Below are 26,506 nucleotides of genomic sequence, written 5' to 3'. Positions count from 1 at the left end.
CAATTTTACACACCATGTTCATATTTTTTAAGCATGTTTAGATTTAATTTAACACATAAAATAGGTACATATATTGGTTAGTGTACATTCCTTATAAACAATGTCCATAATTTTACACACCATGTTCATATTTTTTAAGCATGTTTAGATTTAATTTAACACATAAAATAGGTACATATTCAGATAATATAAACTAACGCATATGCAATAATTAATATTCTTAATTATATAGTTATGAGTTCCAATTAACTTAACTGATAAAGCCTCTTATCATTTAAATAAGAAATTTAGAGTTTGAACTTTGTCTATAGAAAAAATTAATTGATGTCTTTACCTAAGTTAAAATTATAAATAAATAATTCGCTTAGCAGTCAACATTAGCCTTTAAAGCTATTTGAAATGGTGGCTTCTAAAACTTCCTGCCAAGGTTAAAATCTTTGCTTGGAGGGCTTGTGTCAACGGGCTGCCAACGATGGAAAAGGTTTGCACTCGAGGCATCACTACTAGTTATGAATGTCCAATTTGTTGTAAGGAATTAGAAACCACTCATCATGCTTTGCTCCATTGCGAATTGGCTAATCTGGTTTGGAATTGTTGGTCTGATATGCCACAAATGATCCAAAGAAATAAATGGACATTCCATGATTCGGCCATGTACATCTTAGTCCACAAACCTTCCACTGATTTGGAGCTATTCCTCACGGTTGCATGGGCAATTTGGTTCAACAGAAATAAAGTTACCCATGATGACATGTACTCTTCTCCCTCCCAGGTATGGCAGTTCGCTAAAAACTCAATTGAGGAATTCAATGACGTGGCAACTATAGACTTATTCACGCCTAGACCCTCTCACACTTACTGCTGGTCTCCTCCTCCACCCGATGTCTTCAAAATCAATGTTGATGGGTCCTCATCTGATCTTGAGGAGTTCTCCAGTATTGGAGTCATTATTAGAGACTGCAAAGGCCAAACAGTTGCTGCCTTTTGCAAGCTCCTTCAGTCCCACTACACGGCTGAGCTGGTGGAGGTGTTAGCAATTGAGCAAGGTATCTTGCTTGCTCAAGAGCTACAGCTCTCTCGGGTTATGTTTGAAGGTGACGCTCTCACAGTGATCAATGCCATCAATGACTCTACCTTTGGAACTCCTTACGGGCACATCATCCAGGACATCTCTCATGCTCAAACATCCTTTGTTTACTGCTCCTTTAGGCACCTCAATCGGGCCTTTAACTTTGCAGCCCACGAGCTTGCTTAATTTGCCCATAGGAATAAATTTGTCCATTTGTGGAAAGGGGTTATCACTTCTTTTTTAGAACCACTTGTACAAGCTGATATGCTGCACTAACCCGCTTGGCAGGTTTTTCTATTGTATCTTCTTTTTATTTGCAATGCAATTTAATTTCCCCTTCAAAAAAAAAAAAAAATGGTGGCTTCCATTACACAGTCAGTTAAGATCTTAACAACTACGTTGAATCCTAAGTCCTAACCAAGTAGTCCTACAACATTATAAAACAAAAGTTTGAATAGAAAAGCAAGCACAAACAGACACCTGTACCACACCACATTTCAGCATTAATAATAAATGAGAGTACCCGTGACACATCTTTTCTCCTCTTGTTTATGAATAAGTCTTGTGCCACGTTACGTGGCACAAGGCTTATTCCTTGTTTATTTCTTGGATTTGTACGCGGTGGATCAGGGAAGAAAACATGAGAATCCTACCAAAATTATCTCTTCTTTCTTCTCTATTAAATAATAAAAAATTCTCTTTTTTCTCCATTTCTCTTTCTATTATTTTCCATCTTTTCAAAAATCAGTCCATCCAAATCACTGGCTGCTTTACTTGTATGTGAGGGTGGTCCTAGGACCATCCTCACTTGTCAAAATAAAAAATTTATATTTGCAAAAAAAATTATATAAAAAATTATTTTAAATTAATATCTTTTAGGACCACCCTGACTTGAAAATATTGTATATATATACTTCAAAAAATATATTATTTACTAAAATAACCTATTTTGACTACCCTAATAAAAATGTTGAACACTTTTACTTGAGATTCATAAGAATTTGAGTTCAATAAATATAAGAGTAATGCTATATCCATAACATTTTCACAATAAATTTTACATGATAAGCTATTACTAATTCTAATTTGAATTCAATATTGACATGTTTTACCCACCAATAACAAGCTAACAACTTGTTGCACAAGATTTGTTATGAAATTGTTGTGCTCACTTTATTATTCTCATATTAGCATTTTTGATTTGCATTTTATCTTTTATTAGTCTATTTTTTGTTTCTTATTCTCTTTGTTAATACAAAAAATTGTAATATTCCATGTATTTGCGTGTTTTTTATTTTTTTTTGGTGATGTTGATATATTCAAATTATCTTTTTATTAAATTTTGTATAATTTAAGTTTTTTAGTTACTACTCTAAATATAATTCTTAGAGCCGCCACTGATCCAAACATACCCTAAATGGCCCTTTTATGGAAATTTGTTGTGTTTTGAAACAGATTAATTCTAGTACCATATAAAAATTTATAATTTTTACCACACCTATTTTACGTAGTAAATTATGACTGATTATCTACAACTTTTATATAAACTCACTATTTTTTTTTTTTTTTTAAGCTGGCCATGTGCACAATTATTTGATGCAGTACCAAGGAATTAGGGTTTGTTTAGATACAACTTATTTTGTTGAATTGATCTGAACTGAAAATTAAAAACTAAACACTGTAGCAAAATAATTTTTAAATATGTGAATAGTACCGTAGGACTTATTTTTAATGAAAAAGTTGCATGATTGTGGGTCCTGTAAATAGTACACAAGTACACTATTCATGCACAAAAGTCAACATTCACGGCAAAAATATATATAATAAAAAAAAAATAAAAAAAAAAAAAAAGGAAGAAGAAAAGAAGGAAGGAGGAAATTAAGGCAGACGCAAAACGTGTCTGCTTTTCATCCGTATCCAAACCAAGCCTTAAGTTGACAGCGGATCAGCCGCAGAGTTTGAACTTTAGAATTAGTGACCGAATACAGAAATATGTTTTTGACAGCAGGCAACTAATTGCTACCAACATGTTTAACTGTTTCGTTTTCTTTTTCAAATATGTCCGTGTTTTGGGGGGAAGGGAATGACTTGTATCCTGCCCATTTCTATTGGACATGTGTTTATATTGCAACATGTAGCCACTAGACATAAACTCCATCCTTAGGAGAAAGCATTTTATACGCCAGGTTCATACAAAAAGTTATTGTGCTTTTAACACTTGTTTGATGTATGAGATATAAAGTTTAAAATTTTGAACTTTGGGATTGAATGTTGTTCTGTTGCTATCTGACTCCATCTAAAGATTCTAAACAATTTGTTTGAGTGCTTTCAAAAACCCTTTTTTGTTTTTTTTTTTAACTTGACAACATGTTAGAAGAACGTGGGATATATTATAGAATATAATGTTGAGAGACTGAGGATAAGTAGCTTCGAATTTTTATTTTTGTGTTTGTATTTTAAAAAAAAAAAAATTAACTAGGCAATGCTAATTAAATTTTTTATTTAAAAGAATATTAAATATATAATGAGAAATAGATATGATTTTATTTGATTTAAAGATGATAGAAAAACTTATTATAATATTTTACTTGTTTTAATCATGAGTATTATGAAAATTAAATTAGGTTTAATTTCAAAATAAAAAAAGTAAGATGATTTTTTAACAGAATTATTGATCTTGTATATTAAAAGCAAAATAGTTACAAAAATTTGATTCAAAACTAATGTAGATAATATGGGAATTGAAAAAAAATTGGAGTTTCATTTTAAGAGATGGAGTAGAAATAAATTAAGAAATAATTCTTTCTTTCTTTTTTTTATTTTTTATTTTTATTTTTATTTTTAATTTTTATGTTCTTGTAATGTTGATGATAGATTGCGTTTGAATATTTTAATTTAATTCAAGTCCTTATATATTTTTTATTCTTGAATGGTGAAAATCCTTTTGTTAATACTTTCACTCCTTAAAGATGTAATCCTGGTTTTGTCCTTATTTAGAGTTTAGATAACAAAGTTACTTCTCATTGCAACTAGGTAAAAAAATTTAAAAATAAAATAAATAAATAAATAAAAATAAAAAATAAAAGAAAAATCCTTATGGCACATGAAGCATGAGCATCAAACTTGTCTATCAATCATTTTCTCTTCGATACATCAATCACCAAGTTCAGAAAACTGAAAAACAGAAGAAAACAAAAGTACTAATATTACAGCAGTCATAACAACAAAAGGAAACAAGGAAACCAGTATGAGAGCTGAGAGTTCGGGGACCATTTATTCTTAAAAGAGGAGGCAGCCATTTTTGCATAATCCTGCAGTGTCAGTAAGAATATTTTTGTTCATTGAATCGAAATCCTCTCCATCAGCACTCCTAGCAAACATTGATGTCACTAATCACAGCATCCATTACTTAATTGTTAAATCCTGTTGCCATTTCCAATTTTACACACTTCAGCATTGCTTGTCATGAAGACCAATATGCCAGGCACACATACAATGCTTTAGAAATTAAGCAAGAGTCATAAAACCTCCCATGGTCCAAGGTGCGTGCGCGTGCGCACACATACACACACACACACACATATATATATATATATATATATATATTTTGCTGAATATAAAAAGGAAGACTCATTGACCCTACATCATGTGACAACAATAAGTATTATTATAGTGGACACAATACATTTGTTAAAATGTTATTAATCGAACCATTCAACTCATATCAAGTATCATGTTAAGTGATATAAGAACTTCTACTATAAAGCCACACTCTCTCTGCCAGTCAAGGTTTATATGTTCAAAAAGCATGTTCCAGGTTGCATATTTATTATTGCGGCATTGCTCAAAAGATCAACGTAACAAGAAACATACATAATCTAACACACCCCAACGTTACAATAAATACAACACAATGCACTAAACAAAAACAAAATGGGAAATTTCAAAAAGGGAAAAAAGCTAGAAACACAACGTTATTTCCGCATACTGACTTGGCATGTTGTAATTATCATTAGTTTGGATTCACTAGTGAAACTATTTTTATTATGCATAAATCACAACATGTCCTAATAGTTGATGTGAAAGTTGTTGTCCCCTAAACTTGTTGTTTCAGAAAACCTTAAATTTCTAACAAATTGTGAAAACCGATGATGCCGTTCTTGGTTGTCACCTGACTGCCCACCTGTTGGGACAAAACAATTGCATTTTGACTCCGGTTTTTTTAATGAATATTGTGTATTGCACCGTTTGCTTGTAGCTGTTTTTTCCATTTTTGCCTATAAAATTTTCCTGGCCAAAGAGCTAGCTAGCTATATAGACACTCTTTATTGAGCCGAATTCATTGAATATGCAAGAAATCCAGCATAATTTATTTTCGGCGGGGATATATAGAATGAGAAACTTTTGACTTTTGCTTATTGATATAGCTGTTAATAAATTGACACCCTTCAAAATGCTAGAGCATAACTTTGTAGAAAAGTTATATTCAGAGCCCTACACCGACCACAAAGCTTGTACGAATGGCGGCCCTGAATTCACACCTTCGATCTCCTTTGATGAATGCAAACCTTGTGTATGCTTATTTATACTTGATAACGCTGACTCTAAAGACTATTTGCTAAATGTGAAAGGGGGAAAGAAAAAGATATAGAAGTGATTATATTTTTTTAACCTGTTTAAAAAAATTTATATTTACAAGAGCTACAATTGCTTAAAGTTTGGGTAAAAAGAAAAAAGAAAAAAAAAACTAAAGGGGCATGAATTAGTACTAAGAAACAGAAAAGAATTTAATTCTTAAAGAAATAATATAAAGAAAGCTAGTGCTTTGCAAGGTTGGTCTTCCTATGTGGCAAAGCTCCCACCCCGAAGCCAAGAATTTTTTTTCTGTTTTTTTCCCTTTTCCCTTAAGTAAAATAAAATTTAGACGAAATTACATTTTACATATTATAATTTATGAAAAATCTAAATTAAACTTTATAGTTTTATAAATTATCAATAAAACCCAATAGTCTAGGAGAAATTTCAAACTAAACCATAAAATTTTTAAGTTTAAAAAGTCGAAATTCTTGTACTAACTTCCACATAAAGTTGAAAAAATTTGTACTGAGTTCCACATAACAAAATTAAGGAATGAAGCATTTACCAAACTCTCAAGAATCATACACTATATTTATCAAATAAATGAGGACCCGACATAACACACCTGATGATAAAGATGGAGAGCCCTTCATGAGAACAAAAACAAGCAGGCGATGTTGCTGCAAGAATATTTAGAATGGAGTTTGTGTGAGGAAGGTGAACTACACCAAGACTCTTGCACTCTCTCATATTCCCTACTTTGTACACCTCACACCAACACAACATATACATATAATCAAAATATATTGAATTTTAATGAGCCAAACCAATATTTTAACAGGTAAAAAGTAGGAACCTTTCCATTATCAAAACTCAAAACACAAGTTTGTCCCATTAAGGGTGTGTTTGTATAAACTGTTGGAAAATTGTGTTTTGAATTTAAATTGAGCGTTTATTAAAAATACTTTGAAGAGTAATGGTTGTAAAGCAGAGATTTTAATTTTAAAAATGTCATTTTAGTCTTCCAAAAAGTCTAAACAAATAGACCTAAAGGCCTATGACCAGAAAAAAATACACAACACTAAAATACATACTATTAATTACAATGTGCACTAAAATAACCAATATTAACAATACACGATCATCGCTATCTATTATTTAATCTAAGAAATACTTAGTAAAATACTCTCCAACTAATTCAGATTTTATTAAATACACAAAAAAGATTATACTAGCCCAAAACGTAAGAAAATGCTAACGAAAAATTAAAATTATGAATCTTTAGATCAATTTCGATTCAAGAATAAACAAAGTGCTCAAAGTTTACAAAAAACAACCCATTACAAACATTTCCCAACAAAAAAAAAAAAATTCAACCTAACTACTATCTATCAGTTGCAAGTGTAGATAGCAGCACGATTAAATCAACCAGTATATTATTATAACACTTAACAACACATAAACGCATGTGTAGAAAATACAAGTAATGCAAAATAAATTCTTGATTTCACATAACATAAACTACAAGACATATATCATGAATAACCTCATAAATATAAATCAATAATCAATGTAGCACAATGTGAAACAAGAAACAGAAATAAACACATCACAGTATCTCTCCCTATCATAGACAACTCAAATAAAAAAAATACATCATGAGCAAAAAAAATATATATAAATACATGATGAAGCACCTAGATACAATCTAAAGCTCCATAGCTCCAAAACAACAAAAAATCTCCCCCTATCAACAAAATCTTCTATCCATATGTACTCCCTCTTTTTGTGACGAATTGCCAAAGGGCAATCACTCATCATCAAAAGGAGGTGGCGGAGGTGACTGTCTAAAACTCGCCAAATCTGCTAGCAAAGCCTGAAGCTCGGTAAGCACGTCCACCAACAACTAACCATGAGCCGCCTGAATGGTATGATAGTGTCCAAATCATGATGAATGCTAGAAACATTCGAAGCAGAAGGTGGAGGATCAGCAGCGGCGGTTGGATCAATAAACGCATTTGCAACCAAATCACCTAAAGTAAAAGGAGGAAGAGGAGGAGGAGATGCACCAGAAGAGGAAGAATCTACTCTAGGGCGTTTAGAGCTAGCTCGCATTTGAGTAACCCTCTGCTAAGAAAGGTGGCACCTATAGGAGCTATGATATGAATGAGCTTAGATACAAGAAACTCATCTAATCCTAGATGTAACAAAATCCTATAAATAAAAATGGGAAAGAACAAACCATGAGCAGTAGAACTATCTTCTATGAACCTTAATCAAAGAACGAATAAAAAGATGAGGAAAACTCATAAAGGCGTCTGTGAAAAGAGCATACAAAAATGCATAACTCTCCAAAGGAATAGTATACAGGTGAGAGATAGGCTAGATGGAATGGCAAGAAATCTGAAAAATGAGATAATGAATCAAGGTTAACTTGTGAGAGGTGATCCAGGATCAGAACCCCACTGGATAGAAGTCCCAATAAGATATGACATAACGTCATCAAGGGGTGGAGACTCATTGTAAGGATAAACAAGATGCTGGACCATAGGCACCCCAAAAGCATCAGCCACTACCAAAGGAGTAATGGTATACTTTTCACCCCGTAGCTAACTTCTCACCAGAGAGTTAGAATCATAGGAGTGGATAGAGAGGTTCGAGTAGAACTCTCTGATCAAGGCAGCCGAATGGGGATGTGAAATGTCCAACAAAGGAAGCCAACCCTATGCTCAAAGTTTCAGAATCTCACCATCTAACTTATCTAACACTACCTTCCTCTCAACCCATACATTCCTACGAATGTTCAGCTTCTCATAAGTTTCCTGGTTTTTCTCACTAAGGAACTTGTCACTATCAAAGGTAGGGATAGAAGAAGTGAAGGCTTTTCTATTGGCTCTGTCTTCCTAGACATGATGCTAAGGATCAAAAGGACAAACACAAAAAAGATAGAGAGAAAGAAAAAACAGAAACCAAGGGCAGACTACATTAGCATAAAAATATAGAAATAACAATCTATATGATGCATGAACAATATCAATACATGATGCATGCTCTAATGCAGTGAGAAAAAGTTCAATTGCACTTTAAAATCACAAAATTAGCTTGAGTATAGAGTTTATATCAAAAATCCCAAATTTTGAAAACCCACTGAAAAAAACTCAACAAATTGACCAATTGATCATTACATAAGTTAGATAACAGAATATAATGACCAAATTAATCAAACAAACAAGCCAATTTCATCAATTAATGCTCAATTGAACAAAATCCCCAATTCGGGTAGTTTCAAGCCCTAGAAAATTCAAATTTTCCCAATTCATCAAATTGATCAAATTAAATCACAAAGATCATGTTAATATCATCCATAACAAAATCCCATTATCAATTTAGAAAGAAAAGATTGAAATCACAAACCAAATTTTCATAGGTTCAAAATTTCCGCAAAATGCATGAAAAATATGCATGAAACATGAAAATAAATGAAAGAGGGGCGAAAGACTCTTACAAGCATTAGAAGACAAAAACCTTGCAAAAGTTTTAGGGAAAACGACAAAAAATTGCTTTGAATCCTTGACCGATCGAAGAAAGAGAGAAAGAGTTTTTGAAAAAGTTGAATAGTGATCTAAAATAAAAAATTCTTGGTGAGTCTAAAGCACGAGTCTTTTCTAACCAATATATTATGCGAAGGCATCCCATAGGTGTCTTTTCAAATGAAGTACTAGGTTATGCAAGGCATATACATCGACGACTAATTACCGAAATGACAAGCGTTCACAATCACAGAATCACAATATCAATCCGGTTTCATTATTCCTTTTACACATACATAGAGTTGTGTTGTGTGAGATGTAGGTCACTACCATTGGAATAAGACTAAAGCCTAGTCTCGCAAGGATTATAAGTTTATAACGACACATGCAAATTCACTAATTAAGCACTAGATGATGCATGCTAAATTCATTAGGAGCTAGAATATTAAGCAAAAGAAATTTATTTATTAGGCCAAAAATGGAGTAGGATGAAGAGATTTCATGCCAAGAATTTTGTAGTTCAATTAGTTAGCACCTCTTCTCATCTTCAAATAAAGCATCAAAGGTTCAAATTCTCCTCTTTCCTAATTATTAAATTTTTCAAAAAATTTCTAGAGATTCTAAAAAAGTAAACCCAAATCTATCTAATTGTCAAAATTAAAGGGGTAAAACAAGGTTAATTATAGAAATCTACCCTAAACTACAAAATTTACAACTACGGCACCCTGCAAGTAGAACCCCACCATCTATTTGGGTGGTAAACTATAACAGTTGCATGTGACCACAAGTGGGGTAAATGATAAAAATATCCCATTCATAATTTTATATATATATATATATATATATAATTAGTTCATTGAATCAACCAATAGAGTAAATACATATATTAATTATCTATAGTTGTGCATTAATTATTTATATTAAATGAATTTATATGATTATTTTTATAAACTCTATATAAGAAAATTGGAATAATAATAGATTTAAAATATGACATTCTTCCGGAAGCAATGATAACTAACATTGTAGTATTTATTCTATATAATTAGAAAGATAACTAATAGAATAAATATGTTTATTTTGTTATATTAATTATTCTAAGCTTAACAAAATTTTAATATCATTTTTCTAAGATTTATAGGAGAAAAAATTGATATTTTTTTTAATGTAAGGAACAATTGATTTGAAATATGGTATTCTTGCTCAAATTTAGTTGTTTTTGTAACAATTGAAACAATGTCCAACAAAAAGGGGAAAAAATATTTAGTAACACAAAATTAAGAATGTAAAAAAATAAAAAAATAAAAAAATAAAAAAAAATAAATGAAGTATATATTTTTTTTTTCATTTTTTAGTAGGCATGAAACATGCCTATCTATATGAACCACTACATCATGAAATTTTCAATTTACAAACAAATATATATAGGATGATCAAATTACTATACTAATCTTAGTGTCTTTCTATTTTGTCCATAAAATAACTAAAGATTACCATTTTTTTACAAGGAATTTTATTTAAAAAAATTTTATACATCAATAGTTGAGGGCAGCAATCTGAATCCTAAATGTCTTTATTAGAAATTGAGATGTCAATCAGTTAAGCTAAATCTTATTAGAATATTAGAGAAAACTAATAATAAGTTGCACCGCACATCATACAAAAACTGAACTAGTTTACATAAATAATCATCCTTCCATTGTGCAAAATAGGTCTAAAGAGACGTTTCTCTCACAATATGTAGGGGTAACAAAAAGGGGAAAAAAATATTTAGTAACACAAAATTAAGAATGTAAATAAAATAAATAAATAAAAAATAAAAATAAATAAATGAAGTATATATTTTTTTCATTTTTTAGTAGGCATGAAACATGCCTATCTATATGAACCACTACATCATGGAATTTTCAATTTACAAACAAATATATATAGGATGATCAAATTACTATACTAATCTTAGTGTCTTTCTATTTTGTCCATTTTTTACACGGAATTTTATTTAAAAAAATTTTTATACATCAATAGTTGAGGGCAGCGATCTGAATCCTAAATGTCTTTATTAGAAATTGAGATGTCAATCAATTAAGCTAAATCTTATTAGAATATTAGAGAAAACTAATAATAAGTTGCACCGCACATCATACAAAAACTGAACTAGTTTACATAAATAATCATCCTTCCATTGTGCAAAATAGGTCTAAAGAGACGTTTCTCTCACAATATGTAGGGGTGTCACATGATGTGAGAGGGTGATCTCATAAGACCATTTTTAAGATACTAGCCCTCTCCTTCTTGCCTCCTCTTCCCCAATTTGAAAATATACCTAAATGCTAAAATCCCATATATATGTATTTTCCTTAAAGAAACCACACCGGCCTAGGTGTGACAACAGAGAGATGGAATATGAAGGTAGACACAAACTTTAGAGGCAAGACCAAATCCGGCACAATCCCTGACTACTAACACCATTGACGAACACTGTCGTGGAAAAACTATAATGATTCTTATGATCATATGCTATGCTAACTATGATGAAAATCATGGAATGCTTTTGTACATGATGCAACAAATTCACTCTTATATTTTGAAATGCAATAAAAAAATTGATTTGATGCCTTTGTTGTTTGTTCACTATTCCAATATGATTTTGATATTGCAGTCTATTGGTTTCGGTATGTCTTGCCAGTATGCAGATCGACGTGTTGTTTTTTGCAGAAAATATTGTAGATATTTTGGGTATATATTCAAAATGGGGATTTAAGATTATGTTATGGACATTATAAATAATAAATTTCATTGTCAAAGAGAACATAACATAAGATCATTATAGCCATGCTAAGAATATTGAAAGTGGTTGCCAACTTTTAAATTGTCTCCCACCACACCATACCAACAGAAAAGGAAGTTGAGAAGATATGGTGTGATACTCTGGATTGTATGGATTTGATTGAATTGATATCAAACCTCTTTATGACTTGAGAGCATTGCAATTAGCAATATAATGTCAACTTTGACAAGGACATCAAAAATTTGTAGGAGAGAGATTATATAACCTTAGATTATATGAATTTGATTGGATTAATTGTATGTGTTAAGTGGGTGTGTATTGCAACCCGTATCGGAACATTTCTAAAAATTGTGATACGTTGCATCCGAGAGCTTTTAGTACTTCGGTCATTTACAGCTAAAAAGCCAACTTTCTTTTCAACTAGAGCCATGTTTGGTTTCCCAAACCAAATGTTAATACTCTGGCCATTTACAGCTTAGAACAAGCTTTTTCTAAGATACATAAATGCTTGGTTGAAAAACTTGAACTTGTTTTTACGAACATTTGCATCAACGCATTAACTCGTGCAAAAATTTTCTATTTTAGTATAAAAATCTATTTTTTTTTGTTTTAAATATTTACTTTTCAAAATACCCTACATTAAATTATCTATTTTACACTATATTTCTTTAAAATATCAATTTTTCTTAATTTTTAAAATTGTTTATCTTTTTTCACACATAACAACTACTATTCACTCTCTTTCTTCATCCTCAAGATACGTAAGAGAAAGATTAAACAACTAAATACAAAATTAACAGTATTAGTGTAAATTTACATAGTTAAAGTATTTACATCAATTTGTGTAAAAATTGTTGTCTATTTTAGCATAAGAACCTATTTTTTTTCTATTTAACACACCACTTTTTCAAAGAACCCACATTAGATTATGTATTTTACACTATAATTTATTAAAATGTTATATTTTTATTATATTTTAATCTTCTTTTTCTTTTTTTCTTTTTTTTCCTTTCTACCGTATTCTCCCTTCCTCTCTGCCAAACAACATCGGTCATCCCTTATCATCAAACAACATCAGCTAATGAATCTACCCATAACAACCAAATCAATGATGCCCATTTGATAATCACGCCCAACCATATCCAATTATTTACAATCTCCAATATTAAACCCTATTTGTTTAGGTAACAAAAAAAATTTCACAACAATAAACCAATAAAAAATGGGCTACTAAAATTGAAAATTAGACTCGGGTTTATACAAATCTATCAACACTGCCCAATAAAGACACAAAGTCGAGGAGGACAACACCATAAGGAGAAGATCAAGGCTGCCCAAAAGCGAAAATCAAATCGCTCATCAAAGATCTAGCCCAGGTGGCGTTGCCAAGAAAAAATAAAACTGAGTTCCTAATTGGAGAATGACTATGAAGGAGAAGAACGACTAGGAGAGAGAGAGAGAGAGAGAGAGAGAGAGAGAAAGTGAAAATAATATTAAAAAATATAGAAATTAATAAAATAATATGATAGAAAGCTAAAATAACTGTGTAAATATACATGGTTACTGTAATACAATTGTATATTTACAAAAGTCTAGACAATCTAGTGCAAGTCCTTTTTATGCCATATTGTGTAAATTTTATCATTTTTTTCTATTTTAGCATGATTGCTATAATTGCTCTTAATTTAGCAAACATATAAATTTACATAATTATACACGAACTAATATATGTTATTTTTAAGCAAAATTGTGTAAATCCTAAATAGTATTTTTTTTTTTTTTTTCTTTCTCTATTATGCACGAACTAGTGTAACTGCTCTAATGGTCACTACCATGCTACTTTAGAAAGCATATTACCATACTGCTTAGGCTCACATAAGGAGTCAGGTAGTTATAGGACCAACGATCTTCCATATTTCTGATATGGCTGCTACCATAAACGGAGAAGCGAGCAATTCCTACGTACACAATGGCAACCTTTTTTAACTTTTTTTCACATAAGTTGTTAACTAACTTGAATGTTTGCTTAGACCTTTTTGTTTTGAGAAACAATGTTTGCTTAGACCTTATAGAGTAAATATTGTCAAATATTAGAAATTTATTCTTTTTATTTGTATTATCATATAAATATTAATTAAATTGTTTACTGTGCTCAGGCCACAAAACCAAGAACATTCCCTTTTCCAGTGTTTTACCTGGTTAAATTTTATAGTATGGATTATACAGCTGCAATAAGCTTTTCTCTTTTTAGTTATTTATTTATTTATTTTATAGATGCTAGTGTTACTAAATTTCCTGGCTTGTAGATAGATAAAATTTCTCATATACCTAAAAGGAGTAGAAAAACAAAAGATATATCAACTACATATAAACAGCTGGCCTTCTTTTTCACTTCATAAGGATGATGCAACAAAGACATATCCATCAAACTTACGATCTTAAGATTTAATAGCTAACCCCAGCAACTAGAAACCACATACAGACATATCGCAACCCAGAATGCCATCAAAATTTTAAACAGAGCCAATATAAGCATCTTTCAGCCACCAGCCTGCTGCCAAAATTGAAAAAGAACAGCATTAGTATCAATAACACGATATGTAGTCCTACCATTCTAAAGAAGTGATAACACTAAACTAACTCGAGAGCTGTGGCAAAAATAGATTTAAACACTGGAATTAGATACATATATATGACGCCCTCATGTTAGCATTTGCTTCATTTCAACAGAGCCAGTTTATAATTCGACAGCATAGTATCTTAGTATGCAAGGTCTGAGTCTTTTTGTGCAAAGCTTGAGTTGTGAGCATGCTTTAATGCTGAAGAAATTTCTACCAAAGATAAAGCAAGGAAACAGATTTTAGTTTCCAGAGGATTTTCTGATTTCAGTTAATCAATGCTTAAGTTAGCATTATGAATTGTAGTAAAATTTCCAACAAGTGTGCCCATAAACACCGTTTGTTGAATGCAGTAAAAAAATATCTTCATGTCAAATTTGGAGAAAGTAAAATCCCAGGGTTCCTTGGTGTCAGAGCTGATATGCATTAGGCTATAGGAAATTTCTTCTCATTAGCTTGAGTTATATTTGATTCACAGAAAGTGCCTTCCTAGTTTTAGTAGGGGTATAATCTTTAGGAACACTAAGCTAGGCTTATGACACATAAGGAGTGTATACACAACTAGAGAAGAACTAACTATGACTTCCTACAATTTTTGCACTCAATTTTTTATTCTTTTGTGCATAACGAATTAAACATTTTGGATAGAGAGGGGACAGGGGAAGGCAATTTTTTTTCTTTTTTCACAAAATGGTTATCAAGGAGGGAAAATTTTAAGGACACAGAAAGCATACAAAAGTTCCTCCAAAAAATCACTGTCTAAGATTCAAAATAACTTAAGACCAAAACAGAGTTAGACTGGATAATATATCAGTAGAAACTGAAGATAATTCAGTTGAAGCTCTACAGTACCCAAAGTCAAATGACCAAACCCAAGTTTTCAACACAGGCAAGTGAACCTTACTGTCTTGGACATCACCTATGAGACAGTTTATCACTCCCTAAAGGGATGGAATCATTTCAAAATTTGGAAATTAGGATATGGATCAGCCATGAATCATGGATTCATTTCTGAGAGCACAGGTTAGCAACACTCTTGACATCTTAGGGGCACATTTTATTGGTTAGGAATCTACAGAAATGCCATTGTCAAGCAATGCAACTTATTTATCCCCATTTATTTTTTTGATAATTATAGTTACCACAGGGGAGGGAGGAACCCTGGATGTCATGGACACACCAAGATGTGCCAACCAATTGAGCCACAAGGCTCTTGGCATATACCGTGCTTTTGGGCTTTCAATCTTCAAGCATTTCCATAGGCAGCTTTGATCAATAATCTAAAAAGGCTGAGTTAGAACAGTGTCAGACTGTAGCATAACAGACTAGAGACACCTGTTCCTAATCACTAGACCACGTAACTTTGCTCTGTAAAGTTGGTGTTTCATTTTTCTTACAAGTAATAAAATTATATTAAAGGAAAAAGGACAAAGCCCAGGCACATACTGGGAGTAATACAAGAGCTACACACCAAGAAAACACCTAAATTTACAGAGATCAGTAAATTACAGAAAAGAACAATTGAAATTCCCTAAGGCCTTTAACCAATCGAGCATCGATCTAAGAAAGAAAACTTCATTTGAAGCTATGGGGATTCAACCCCTTCAAAGGACCAAGAATTCTGTTGCTCCCAAATGTACCACATAAGAAATTGAGGAATAGCATTCCACACATCAGCACTTTGATGGCCATTGAAAGCTCCTCTCCAACAAGCTGGAAGGTCTTTCACTGAAAAAAGGCATGACCAAGAGGCACTAAACACAGAAAAAACCATAAGCCAAAGGTCCCTAGCAATGCACAAAGAAGACAGTGATTAATATTCTACCCATCCGTTTTGTACATACAGCCTAATCAACAATTGTAATCTTTCAGATTCAAAGATTATCCATAGTAAGTACATTACCATGGGAGGTTTTCCAAACAAAAAAGACACCTTCCTTGGAACTTTGGTGCTCCAAATTTCTCACCAAGTAAAACCACCCTATAGTTTCCTTGTAAATCCCTATAGAAGGATTTCACATCAAATTTGTGGTTCTTGTATTAAGTCCAATACATCCTATCCATGCCTCTCAAAGAAGTACGAGATGAGAAAAGAGTAACAAAAAAAACCCAATAGATTCAAGCTCCCAATCGTTCAAGGCCCACGAAAAAGTATGACACCAATGGGTCAATATCATTAAGCATATTCACACATTCAGCAACACTAGCTTGTCTATTAACCACAGTTTCAGAAAAGTTAGGAAAAATAATTTTGAGCGATTCACCAACACACCACACATACTTCTGTTAGAAGCATCTACCATGTCCAACTGAGAATTTCACATATTTTGAAAATCTTTTACAACTATTTCTAACATACTACCACATAAGCCAAAATTATTTTCTTGGACTCTTTCATTGAAAATTCTCCAGCTGCCACACAGTGTATCCATTCAACTTGTCACTCTTTAAATGCCACAAGGAGAGAAGACAAGTGACCAAAAATATCTGCAATTGCACAGTGTAGTAAAAGACAATACAATATCTTACTGCTGCTTTGATCATACCGTACCAATCTACAATTACTCTCTCTCTCTCTCTCTCTAAGTACAATAATTTCTTTCCTTAATAAATATTCACTTGTCAAAGATTTATAAACACAGTTCCCAAAAGAGAATGGACCTTTTTAAGGTCCCTCCACACTCCACAGTCTAACACTCTAACTGCCTTAAAATTAAAACAAATACAAACTGACATTTCTCATTAACCTTCAATGTATTTTGTCTTCTCCTTTGCTAGTTTCCTGATTGAAGAGCAATCAAAACACCACTGACCAACCTCAAATTGCTCGTACAAAATGGGGATCAAACTTAAATCCTCAACTTATGCCTAAATTGGAGGATATGGTTGTTTAGTCATTTCCCTATTGTCAATGATGGGAAACAAGTTGAACAAATATTTTCAAAGCAACCTCACTGTAACAACTATCATGCCAAAACAATTGTATCTAACAACCATACCTTACATCAATGTAATAAAGCCTGAAAACTCACAAGCCCACTTCATGCCTTTGTTAAACCCAACCCAGAAGAACCTCTCACTAAAGCATTTTTTATTGACTATATCAGTTGCCCCGGGCTAAAAGCTTGGCGCAATTAATTATGACACAATGGATTATCTCCTCGGCAGTGGACACCTTATGATATTTTAAGATATTTTGACTTTTCTCTCCTCGTCTGTTTTTCCATCGCATTATTTGCATGTATCTCACTCACTACCAACCAGCACTTTTTAAAACTCACTTAATTCCTTAAATCTGACCTCTGAAACTGTTAGCAACTTCATGTGCATAAGCTTAGCACTAAAATCCTACCATAATGTCCAGAAATTAGAGCAATATATTCCCATTATAATTTCAAACTATATTTTGATTTAAAACCAACACCATTAAACCTTTCATCCTTTAACCCTTTATGATAACTTTCCTGAATTACCCAATCAATATTCATCACAGGAAGCTTAGTTCCACTATTAAGGTTTGTCCTCCATTAATTTCTGAATCACTGGTAAAATTTCTCGGGATGAAACCCCATGTATGTAAAGAGTGAAATCTTCATACAGCCATGGGCTTCAAAAATAAATTAATATAATACAATTAAATAAAAATAAAGAGGCCAGGGTCAAGGTTATCAATATTTAATCATGGGCAGGAAGGGTAGCTGTTTCACTTGTGTTTCCAAATGCTATAACCAAAAGTTCTTGACATGCCTCAATCTAGATAAAAAGTGGATGGTTAACATAGCCATTAGTTTTTAATATACTTCTAACAAGTAAAACAATACTTATGCTAAGAAACAGGACATTCCCCCAACACAAAATAGTGAACCTTTTTATGTAGGTCACACAAAATGGTGAACCTTAATAGGTGACGTGTACATTTTCATTTTCATTTATACTAAAAGTGAGAGAACTATGTAGATGAAAGTTTAATTTACCAGTTACCACTACTGCTAATATCAGACCACATGCAATGAAGTTGTGCTTCAAACCATAACTTGTTGCAGCAATTTAATTGTTTAGTCCCAATATGGGCCCTTATTGGCACATTCTTAGGCTTTTTTTTTTTTTTTTCAATAGACTGTTGGTTCATGTTATTTAAGTTTCCTTAATTTTTTTTTTTTTTTTTTGATTGATAGTTTTCTTAAGTTTCACTATGCTAGGGGTAGTGTGGGAATTTGCAGATTTGCTACAATGCAATGTAACAGACACTCATGAGTCCTTTTCTACGTTTTTGACGTTTCTTCTATTTTGTTTCAATAGTTTTTGACTAGATTTATCAGTACCTTTAATTAAGATTTTTTAAGTTTCACTATGCCAGTGGTAATCTGGTAATTTTTCAATTCCAGAGGCCCATGAGTTTTTTTGCTTATTTTTTGGGTCTTCTTTTTATTTTGAATTTGTAGCACTAGTACCCTACTTGGTTTAGATGTTCTTTTTTATTTTTTTATTTTTTTATTTTTTGAGCTTTTATGCATTCTGTCAAGATTAGAAATGGAGTTCAATAAGATTCCAATAGTGTTTATCAAAAAAAAAAAAAAAAAGATTCCAACAGCTTTTCTTAAAGAATTAAGGATGTTATTGCCATCTCCTTCCTAGGTGTGATTTCTTTTCTTTTCTCCTTTAATTCATGGTATTCATACCAAACAGATCAAGATTCAATCTGTTTTTATTTATTTTTTAAGATTCAATCAGTTTTTATTAGCTAATCATCATTTAGCCCTTAAACATCAAGCCACGTACAAGAAACATTCAAAATCTATTGAGAAACCTAAAGTAGTGCTAAATTTCGTACAAACCCCAAATCAATAAATACTTTTTTTCAATACCTAGTAGCTGCTATTTAATTGCCAATAATGGGCAGCAAAATGGCAATCTTAGTGGTAACATTTCCATGAGAAACTAACAGGATTGCAAAAGTAATTCTATCAACTTGTGAATCAATAAAAAATATAAATAAATAAATAAAACACATTATAATAACTATTCTAAACTTATCTCTATGAAACCAAGAATGATTTAAAAATAATAATAATAAAAAATATCTTAATGAGGGAATTATAAACATAAATAAAAATAAAAAGGTGACTACTTATCAAAAAAGAGGACACCGTCCTGTTGTTTGCCCAAAATTAGTTTACCAACAAGTGGTTTAGAAAGAGACACCCTGCCCCATTGTGGCAATCTTCCTCAGTTTAGTTGGACAGAAATTACATGTGAAGGGACACACCACAAGGAGACAAAGTGTCACTTCTTGATCAACCCATTGGAGACTTAATAGGTAAAGATAACTGAGTGAATCACAGTGGATAAAGTGTTCCTTTTACCACCATAGATTAGTAAACCAAATTTAAGCTGAACCAAGAGGGTAAATTATAAATTACTAAAAAAAGAAATTAATAATCTTATAACACCTTGAAAAATACCTTATAAGTATGACAACAAAAATGTTATTTATTAATTTATTTATTTTTTGATTAGTCATGTGACAACTAAAATTTATATAACAGAAACATTCTTAATTACTAATTGGTATAGTTTTTTTTTATTGAGAAATAGTAATTACCCCACATCAAGGAAAGCTTGTCCTGTGGCAAATTGAAAAGGATGCACTTTATCAAAGACGATGGGAAGTCATTGGTGAACCACTGATGTACTGTCCAGAGATTTTTGCCTTGCAGGTTGGACACATAAAACCAACAGAATCTGGTTGTAATTCAGCATCAACAGCCTCATGGTTGAACTCTACTCCGCACCATACACAAACAGTTGTAAGCTGATGTCTCCCACCCATATTTAACATGACTTCTTCTGACTCAAACTGGACAGAGGAAGCATATTCCCTTTCCATATCTACGCTATACGTCAAATCCATGGGTACCTCCTGCAAGGAAAGAGATTCTTGCCCAGTTGCAGTGCTATACTTAAGAGGTTCTATTTCATCCAACCTCAGCTCCTCAAACCCAGTTAAATTGTCATGCCGTTGGTCAACACTGTGTAACTGGTCTCCCTGTCAATAAAAATAAAAATAAAAAAATAATTAATTTTGTAAGATGGAACAAAAACTGAACATCTTCATCACAAACATTGGGAAGGTAAAAAGAAGAGTTCTTTGAAACCTTACACATTGTATCAACCAATTTGCCAAAAATGAAGGAGCTAGACCATTTACATCTACAGAACATGAACATCATGACTCAACTATGTTATATAACCTAATTTACAATATACAAATGTTAAATGTACATTAAGAAGTATATGCAGTTAAATTTTGGCAAACCACTCAAATTAAAAGCAATACTAACTTCAATAAGTAAAAAAGCTATCCATTATGATATATTACTTTGCAATGATACAAAGTCCCCAATCTATAGTACTACCCCTTGTAACCATATAACCATCAGAACACAACAGGAAAGCCTTTAGACAAAACAGTCTCTCAGGCAACATGCTAAAAATCTAAGCACAATTAATTAAGCAACAATATACAAACAGACAGAACAATCCAATAAATTCCTGCATCTCCCAGGACTCACATATTAACGGAATAACTGGAAAATATGGGTTACCATATTTAACAACCACATAGAAAAAGTATGGTAGAGTAGACTTCTAACAAAACAGAAAAGGTATAGAAAAGCTAGGTAAAACACACAGAGGTGATGCTCATTTTATTATTAATTGCTGGAACAACAATGCCTCAAACCTTATCCGAGGTTGCATTGAATGTTGAAAATTTTTGCAAAAGTTGTTCTGGGGACATTGAGGAGTCAGAAACCCCATGCTGGAGTATATTTTCTTCAGAAGTTTGCTGTACAATTTCCATCACAACATTCTTGGATGGCCCTTCATTGATGCCACCAACACCAACTTTTAGCTCAATATTATTATTGACTTCACAAGGCTTGGGATGGTCTAAAGTGCTAGTGCAACTCAAATTAATATTATCCCTAGCCTCACAAATAATCTGATTTTCAAACTGAGAAACTAAATGGCCTTCAGGAACTCCCTCCTGCTCAACCCCAGAAATGTCATTTTCATTATTGACAAATGCCAAACTGTCTTTTTTACAAAAAGCTTCATTTGTATTAGCATTTTGATCTTTAGCAGGTAAGACAGTCGTGGCACCCAAACAACAATCCATCTTAGAATCCACTACTTCATCAGTAGTCTTCTCCATATTTTCAGCAGTGCTAATATGCTCACCATCTAGCCGATTTAAATCTTGATCCAGAGTTCTGTCACTCGAGTCATCATCCATTTCTGGTCCACTAAGAGGAGAACCAAGATTTGTGTCATTATTAAAATTGGAAGCAGGAATTTCTTGAGTAGAAACAACATTCAGTTGATTAGGAGTTGGACCACCATTGGGTTCATTATTAGGTCTAACAGTAGAAGTCTCTAGAATAGAATTCTGAGCAATTTCTATCAATGCATCCATTTTTGAGATCCTTGAGGGAACATCATCCCTGGTTGGAGACTCGATTCTCATTGGAAGAGGAGTTGTACCAGGCACTTCTTCTACCCTCCTCACATAATTCCTCACATGAATCCCCACATGACCATTGTAACGACGCCTTTCCAGAAATACCTTATGGCAGAACTGGCATTCATACTTGCCATCTTTAATTATTACTCCATCCCCAACAGAAGAACCAAGTCTGTACCTCCTCGTAGTCCTTTGGTGATAGGACAATAGGTGCTGCAGATACGTATCCTTCTCATCAAAGGTCATGCTGCACTTGTGACATTCAAATAGATCACGTATTTGGACATCTGCAAGATTGTCCATTCCCAATAACGTTGCTTCCTTCGGCTGTTCGCTAGATATCGGAACTCTTGCTGCAGTTGAACTAGAAATGACTTCTTGCCTTCGGTCTTCATCCTTTTGGGCAACAGCCACAAGCTGCTGCACATCCCCCATAAACCTTATTGAATGACATTAAAATACGCCAAAGAACTACACAAATATTTACTTACAGTTTCAGAAGTTAGTCTGTAGTCCTGCTGAATATTTTCAACCATCTGACTACTGGGCCATTGTGCATCTCTAAGACCAAAAAAGGACTGCAAGTATGAAGCAGCTTCCTTGCAGGACACAAAATGTTGTCCAGTAGGGCTGGAACAATAAATTAAGAGAATATCTAAGACCCAGCAGGAAGAGGGAACAAAGATACAGAGTAACCAGAAATCATTTAACAACCTTAATAGTTACAGAATTTTTTTGGGTTTTTAATTTAATCTCTAAACCCAAATGGCACATGTGACTAATAAACAGCTACACTAGAGCTGAAATGTCAACAATCATTGTCATTCCTTCTACCTAATTAACACGACTCCACATCATATTACATAGCAAAAAAGGATTCTGGGAAATGGAACTGTAGCATGTGCAAGATTGCATTTTAAATAACATCCTTTATTTTGTATCACTTCGTATAAAGTCTGAGACATTAGTCTTAAACAAATGATTAAGTTAGGGACTCATAACGTGTCATTGTAAACATAGGCTACTTTAGCTTGTATCGAGTGTTAATTTTAATTTTCCATATTTAGCACCTTTTTTTTCCAGTGGAAACAACAGGAGGTGCCAACCACTTAAGCTACTAGGCACTTGGCAAGTTCCTAGTTGAATTCTAATTAAGTTCTCTAAAGTTCTAATTTGTTGGGGGCAATCCGATGATCAAGTTTTCACACTACTTATCAGTTGTAATTCCGAGAGTAATCAAAGCATTTGCAAAGCATCCTAACATTCATAAGAAATTTCATTCTAAAAGAAGCGAAAGAATGCAAAATTAAAGTACTAATTGCAGCCAAGGAAGACAATGAACCAAATTGACACCTTATATATCTGCGGCAGTAAATGGAGGCGCGGCCATCGCGCCTTCTGATCCCCAACAAGAGCTTCCATCCAACGGGCAACGCGTCTCCGAACGCTGCGGCGTCCACAATCTTCCTCTTCTTCCTCCTACTCCCCCACTGCCCACCCAATTCCCTCATAAAACCAAGCAACGCCTCTTCACTCTCCATCCCCACAGTCCTCCTCCGCAACTCTTCCCCAAACGGATCTTCCGCATTCGCCAACTTCTCGAGGTCCACAACGACGCCGTTCTTATTCACAATCTCCAACTTCCGATAGTCCTCCTCCAAATGCAAAGCCTTCAGCTTAGGTTTCCTCCCTCTCTTCCTCTTCCCGAAGCTCACCTTTTCGTTGTTGTTGTTGTTGTTGTTGTTGTTGTTGTCTCCGGCGATGGAGATTGAGGAGATGGAAGGAAGGGTTAGGGTTAGGTCGAAGCGATCGAATCGAGGGTCTTGGTTGAGGAACTGCTTGAGGTGGTTGATGATGTAGCGATTCTCGACGCGTTCGGGGTCGTCGGCGGGGATGGGAGGGAGTTTAGGGGTGGGGAGGAGGCCGGCGACGCGGCGGCGGTGGCCGGCGGAGATGGAGGGACGGGAGTAGGTTTGGCGACGGGAGCCGGCGGACTCGTTGAACTGGGAACGGTCGATTTTGGGAGGGAGGAGGGGGGAGGGGAAAGTGGAGGGAGAGGGAGAAGTGGAGCAGAGGGAGAGGGAGTGGAGTTCGGATTGGGAGAGTGTTGAGAGGTCTATGTGTGATAGGGAGTCTTGGTTTAGTAGAGACGGTGGTGGTGGTGGTGGTGGTGCGGTGGTGGTGGTGGCCACCATTGCCATTTTGGGAGAGGAGGGAAGATTGAGTTCAGTGTGGAGGAGAATGTGTAATTTGCCAGCAAAAATTGGATTTCAACTTTGAATGTGAAGAAAGATTTGTGGTTTTTCTGAGGGTGGGTTTAACAATTAAAAAAAAAAAAAAAATCATATGTTATTAGAAATTCGTTTCTTAAATTGCCTTTAGACCATTTTAGATTTTTAGTGACATTTCTCAAAACACTATGTTTAGTTGATCTTTTTGATATCTTCTAAAAAAAAAATTGCTCTTTTTTATAGATACAAATAATCAAGTATGGAATTTTATATTTAACCTAATACATTAAATATGAGATTTTATTAATTGAGTTAATTAAAATCCACAATATTAATTCTACTTTTTTTTCTTATAAATAATATTAATTTTACTTTAAAATTTGATGGTTTGATAGAAATTATGTACATATCATGTTATATATATTTGGATTTTTTTTTTTTTTTTTGGGAAGAAAAGATAGGATATATTTGGATTTAATGGAAAATAATTACGCAAAGTTTACTTTCACTAGCTTAATGTGTTTGGAGTTAGGGACGGAACCACGATTCAAACTTAAGGGAACCAAAGTTTTTTGTTCAATGATTAAAAAAAAAAATAGAATATCAATGCTAGAGGTTGAAAAAGTTGCTTTATTAGCATTATTTATTAATTATTATTTGTATTTTTTCTTTTTTTTTAAATTTAATAATAGGATTTTATAATCAAAAGTTTTGTAAGTCAATTGGCACGTCTTAATATTTTCAAGGTCTAATTAATGTGTGAATGGAACGATCAATATGTGACATAAGAGTTGTCTCTATGACTATGAAGGTGGAGTAATTTGAGAAGGGCATAGAGCTCTCAAGTGAGAGGGAGAAATTGGGTAAATGTTATTGGGTTTTTGTGATTTTTTTTTGCTAGGATTTGTAATTGATTTGTTGTTATTGTTTTTGCTTAGGCTAGATTTATAATTTGTCCAAAGATTTTTCTTATTATCCAAATATGTGCATTTTTTATAGATTTTTCTTGTTATCTATTTGTTGGATTTCTTTGGTCAATTTGTAAATTTTTTGAGGAGGGGGGCAAGTATATAAATTTTAGAGACAGAATAATTAAAAGTCCAAAAATGAAGTTAGTAAAATTGACACTTGATGTCTTGAATTTTTTTTTTGGACAAAATGTCTTGATGTTAAAGTCAAGGTGATTGGGTGCGGGATTAAAAAGGTATTATGCACCCAAATTTGTTCAACTAAGGATCTAACTGAATTTGATCTCTTCCTAATGCAATAGATTCCACTAAGCTCTTCTTATAAAGTATCCTATCATTGAACAATAGCCTATATTTAATCCTTCTTATACCAAAAATTAATAATTGTCTTTATTCGTCTTTTTAAATTTTTAACAAAAATTAAGGAAATTCGGTTAAAATGAATCTACTAGTGCAAGACAATTTTTCTGCCTCCATATTTTCACAAATAAAGACTTATCTTCTACCCATACTATTTCTTGGTCTAAATTCTTTGCGTAGTGTGAGTCACAGGAAATTCTTACCTAATCCGGGACTACAAGGTCACCAAGCTGACCTTGTAGTCCCGACTAATAAGAACAAAACATGTAAGATAAAAATGCTAACATCGTTTAAATGTTACAGCTCATCAACAATGGCTAAATGCTAGTCTTCAAGTCCCCAACGATATACAACCCCGTTAACGTTAGTTATTAAATATATATATATATATATATATATATATAAAAGAAGCTAGACAACTGTTTTCCAATTAGGACCTAGGACAAAGAGAACCTTTTAGGGTTCTCACTCTTATGAACAAAAGCCAAAGGGTCCTACTCCTTTGTGCTGATAAAAAACAAGTGCACAATGTGACCACAAACAAATGTTACTATGAGTGATTTTAGTGAAATCAAGTGAAAAGTTCTAGTCTAAAGAGACAAAATCTTGTTCACATAAGCATGGAAGAACCCAATTTTCAAAGTAATAGTGGTATAATTTATTTTGTCTTGTTGTGTTTGTTTCATTTTTTAAAGAATGTATTATGATTTGTTGTGATATGTTTGCTCCTCAATAAAATATATAGAATGTAATGAGGTATGAATTTAATGCATTTTTTTTGTGAAAAATTTAATGCTTTGTTGTGATATGTTTGCTCCAAATAAAACATATAAAAATGT

At 33.0% G+C, this 26,506-nt stretch overlaps 2 protein-coding genes across 6 annotated transcripts; one reads left to right on the top strand and one right to left on the bottom strand.

Annotated features, from left to right (window-relative positions):
* The first annotated feature begins 472 nt into the window (after positions 1-472).
* Positions 473-1,255, top strand: LOC136069109 (uncharacterized). Its single transcript, XM_065777279.1, has one exon. It carries the CDS (start codon positions 473-475, stop codon positions 1,253-1,255), a length of 783 nt encoding a protein of 260 aa, XP_065633351.1.
* A 13,072-nt stretch (positions 1,256-14,327) lies between these two features.
* LOC112011729 (uncharacterized) lies at positions 14,328-24,435 on the bottom strand. Of its 5 annotated transcripts, none has more exons than XM_024044071.2 (5): positions 23,462-24,435; positions 22,600-22,738; positions 21,326-22,528; positions 20,186-20,629; positions 14,328-14,519 (listed from the first exon to the last, which is right to left on the bottom strand). In XM_024044071.2, exons 1-4 carry the CDS (start codon positions 24,307-24,309, stop codon positions 20,237-20,239), a joined length of 2,583 nt encoding a protein of 860 aa, XP_023899839.2. In that variant the 5' UTR covers positions 24,310-24,435; the 3' UTR covers positions 14,328-14,519; positions 20,186-20,236. The 5 variants fall into 5 exon arrangements, with proteins under 5 accessions (XP_023899839.2, XP_023899840.2, XP_023899841.2 ...); XM_024044072.2 differs by having other exon boundaries at positions 14,328-14,516; XM_024044073.2 differs by having other exon boundaries at positions 21,326-22,525.
* Positions 24,436-26,506: the final 2,071 nt, after the last annotated feature.

The sequence above is a fragment of the Quercus suber genome, unplaced genomic scaffold (genome assembly GCF_002906115.3).
Source record: "Quercus suber isolate HL8 unplaced genomic scaffold, Cork oak 2.0 scaffold_152, whole genome shotgun sequence".
NCBI lineage: Eukaryota > Viridiplantae > Streptophyta > Magnoliopsida > Fagales > Fagaceae > Quercus > Quercus suber.
The sequence above is the reverse complement of the archived record's forward strand: the minus strand, read 5'-3'. Positions and strand labels throughout refer to the sequence as shown.

Bases quoted from the DNA above. Each gene is read 5' to 3' on its own strand.
- LOC136069109 (XM_065777279.1), top strand. From the start codon at position 473: ATGGAAAAGGTTTGCACTCGAGGCATCACTACTAGTTATGAATGTCCA.
- LOC112011729 (XM_024044071.2), bottom strand. From the start codon at position 24,309: ATGGCAATGGTGGCCACCACCACCACCGCACCACCACCACCACCACCA. The intron at 22,739-23,461 runs GTGTCAATTTGG...TTATTGTTCCAG, and splicing joins TACTGCCGCAGATATATAAG to CCCTACTGGACAACATTTTG. The intron at 20,630-21,325 runs GTTTGAGGCATT...TTTTATTGACAG, and splicing joins TCAATGCAACCTCGGATAAG to GGAGACCAGTTACACAGTGT.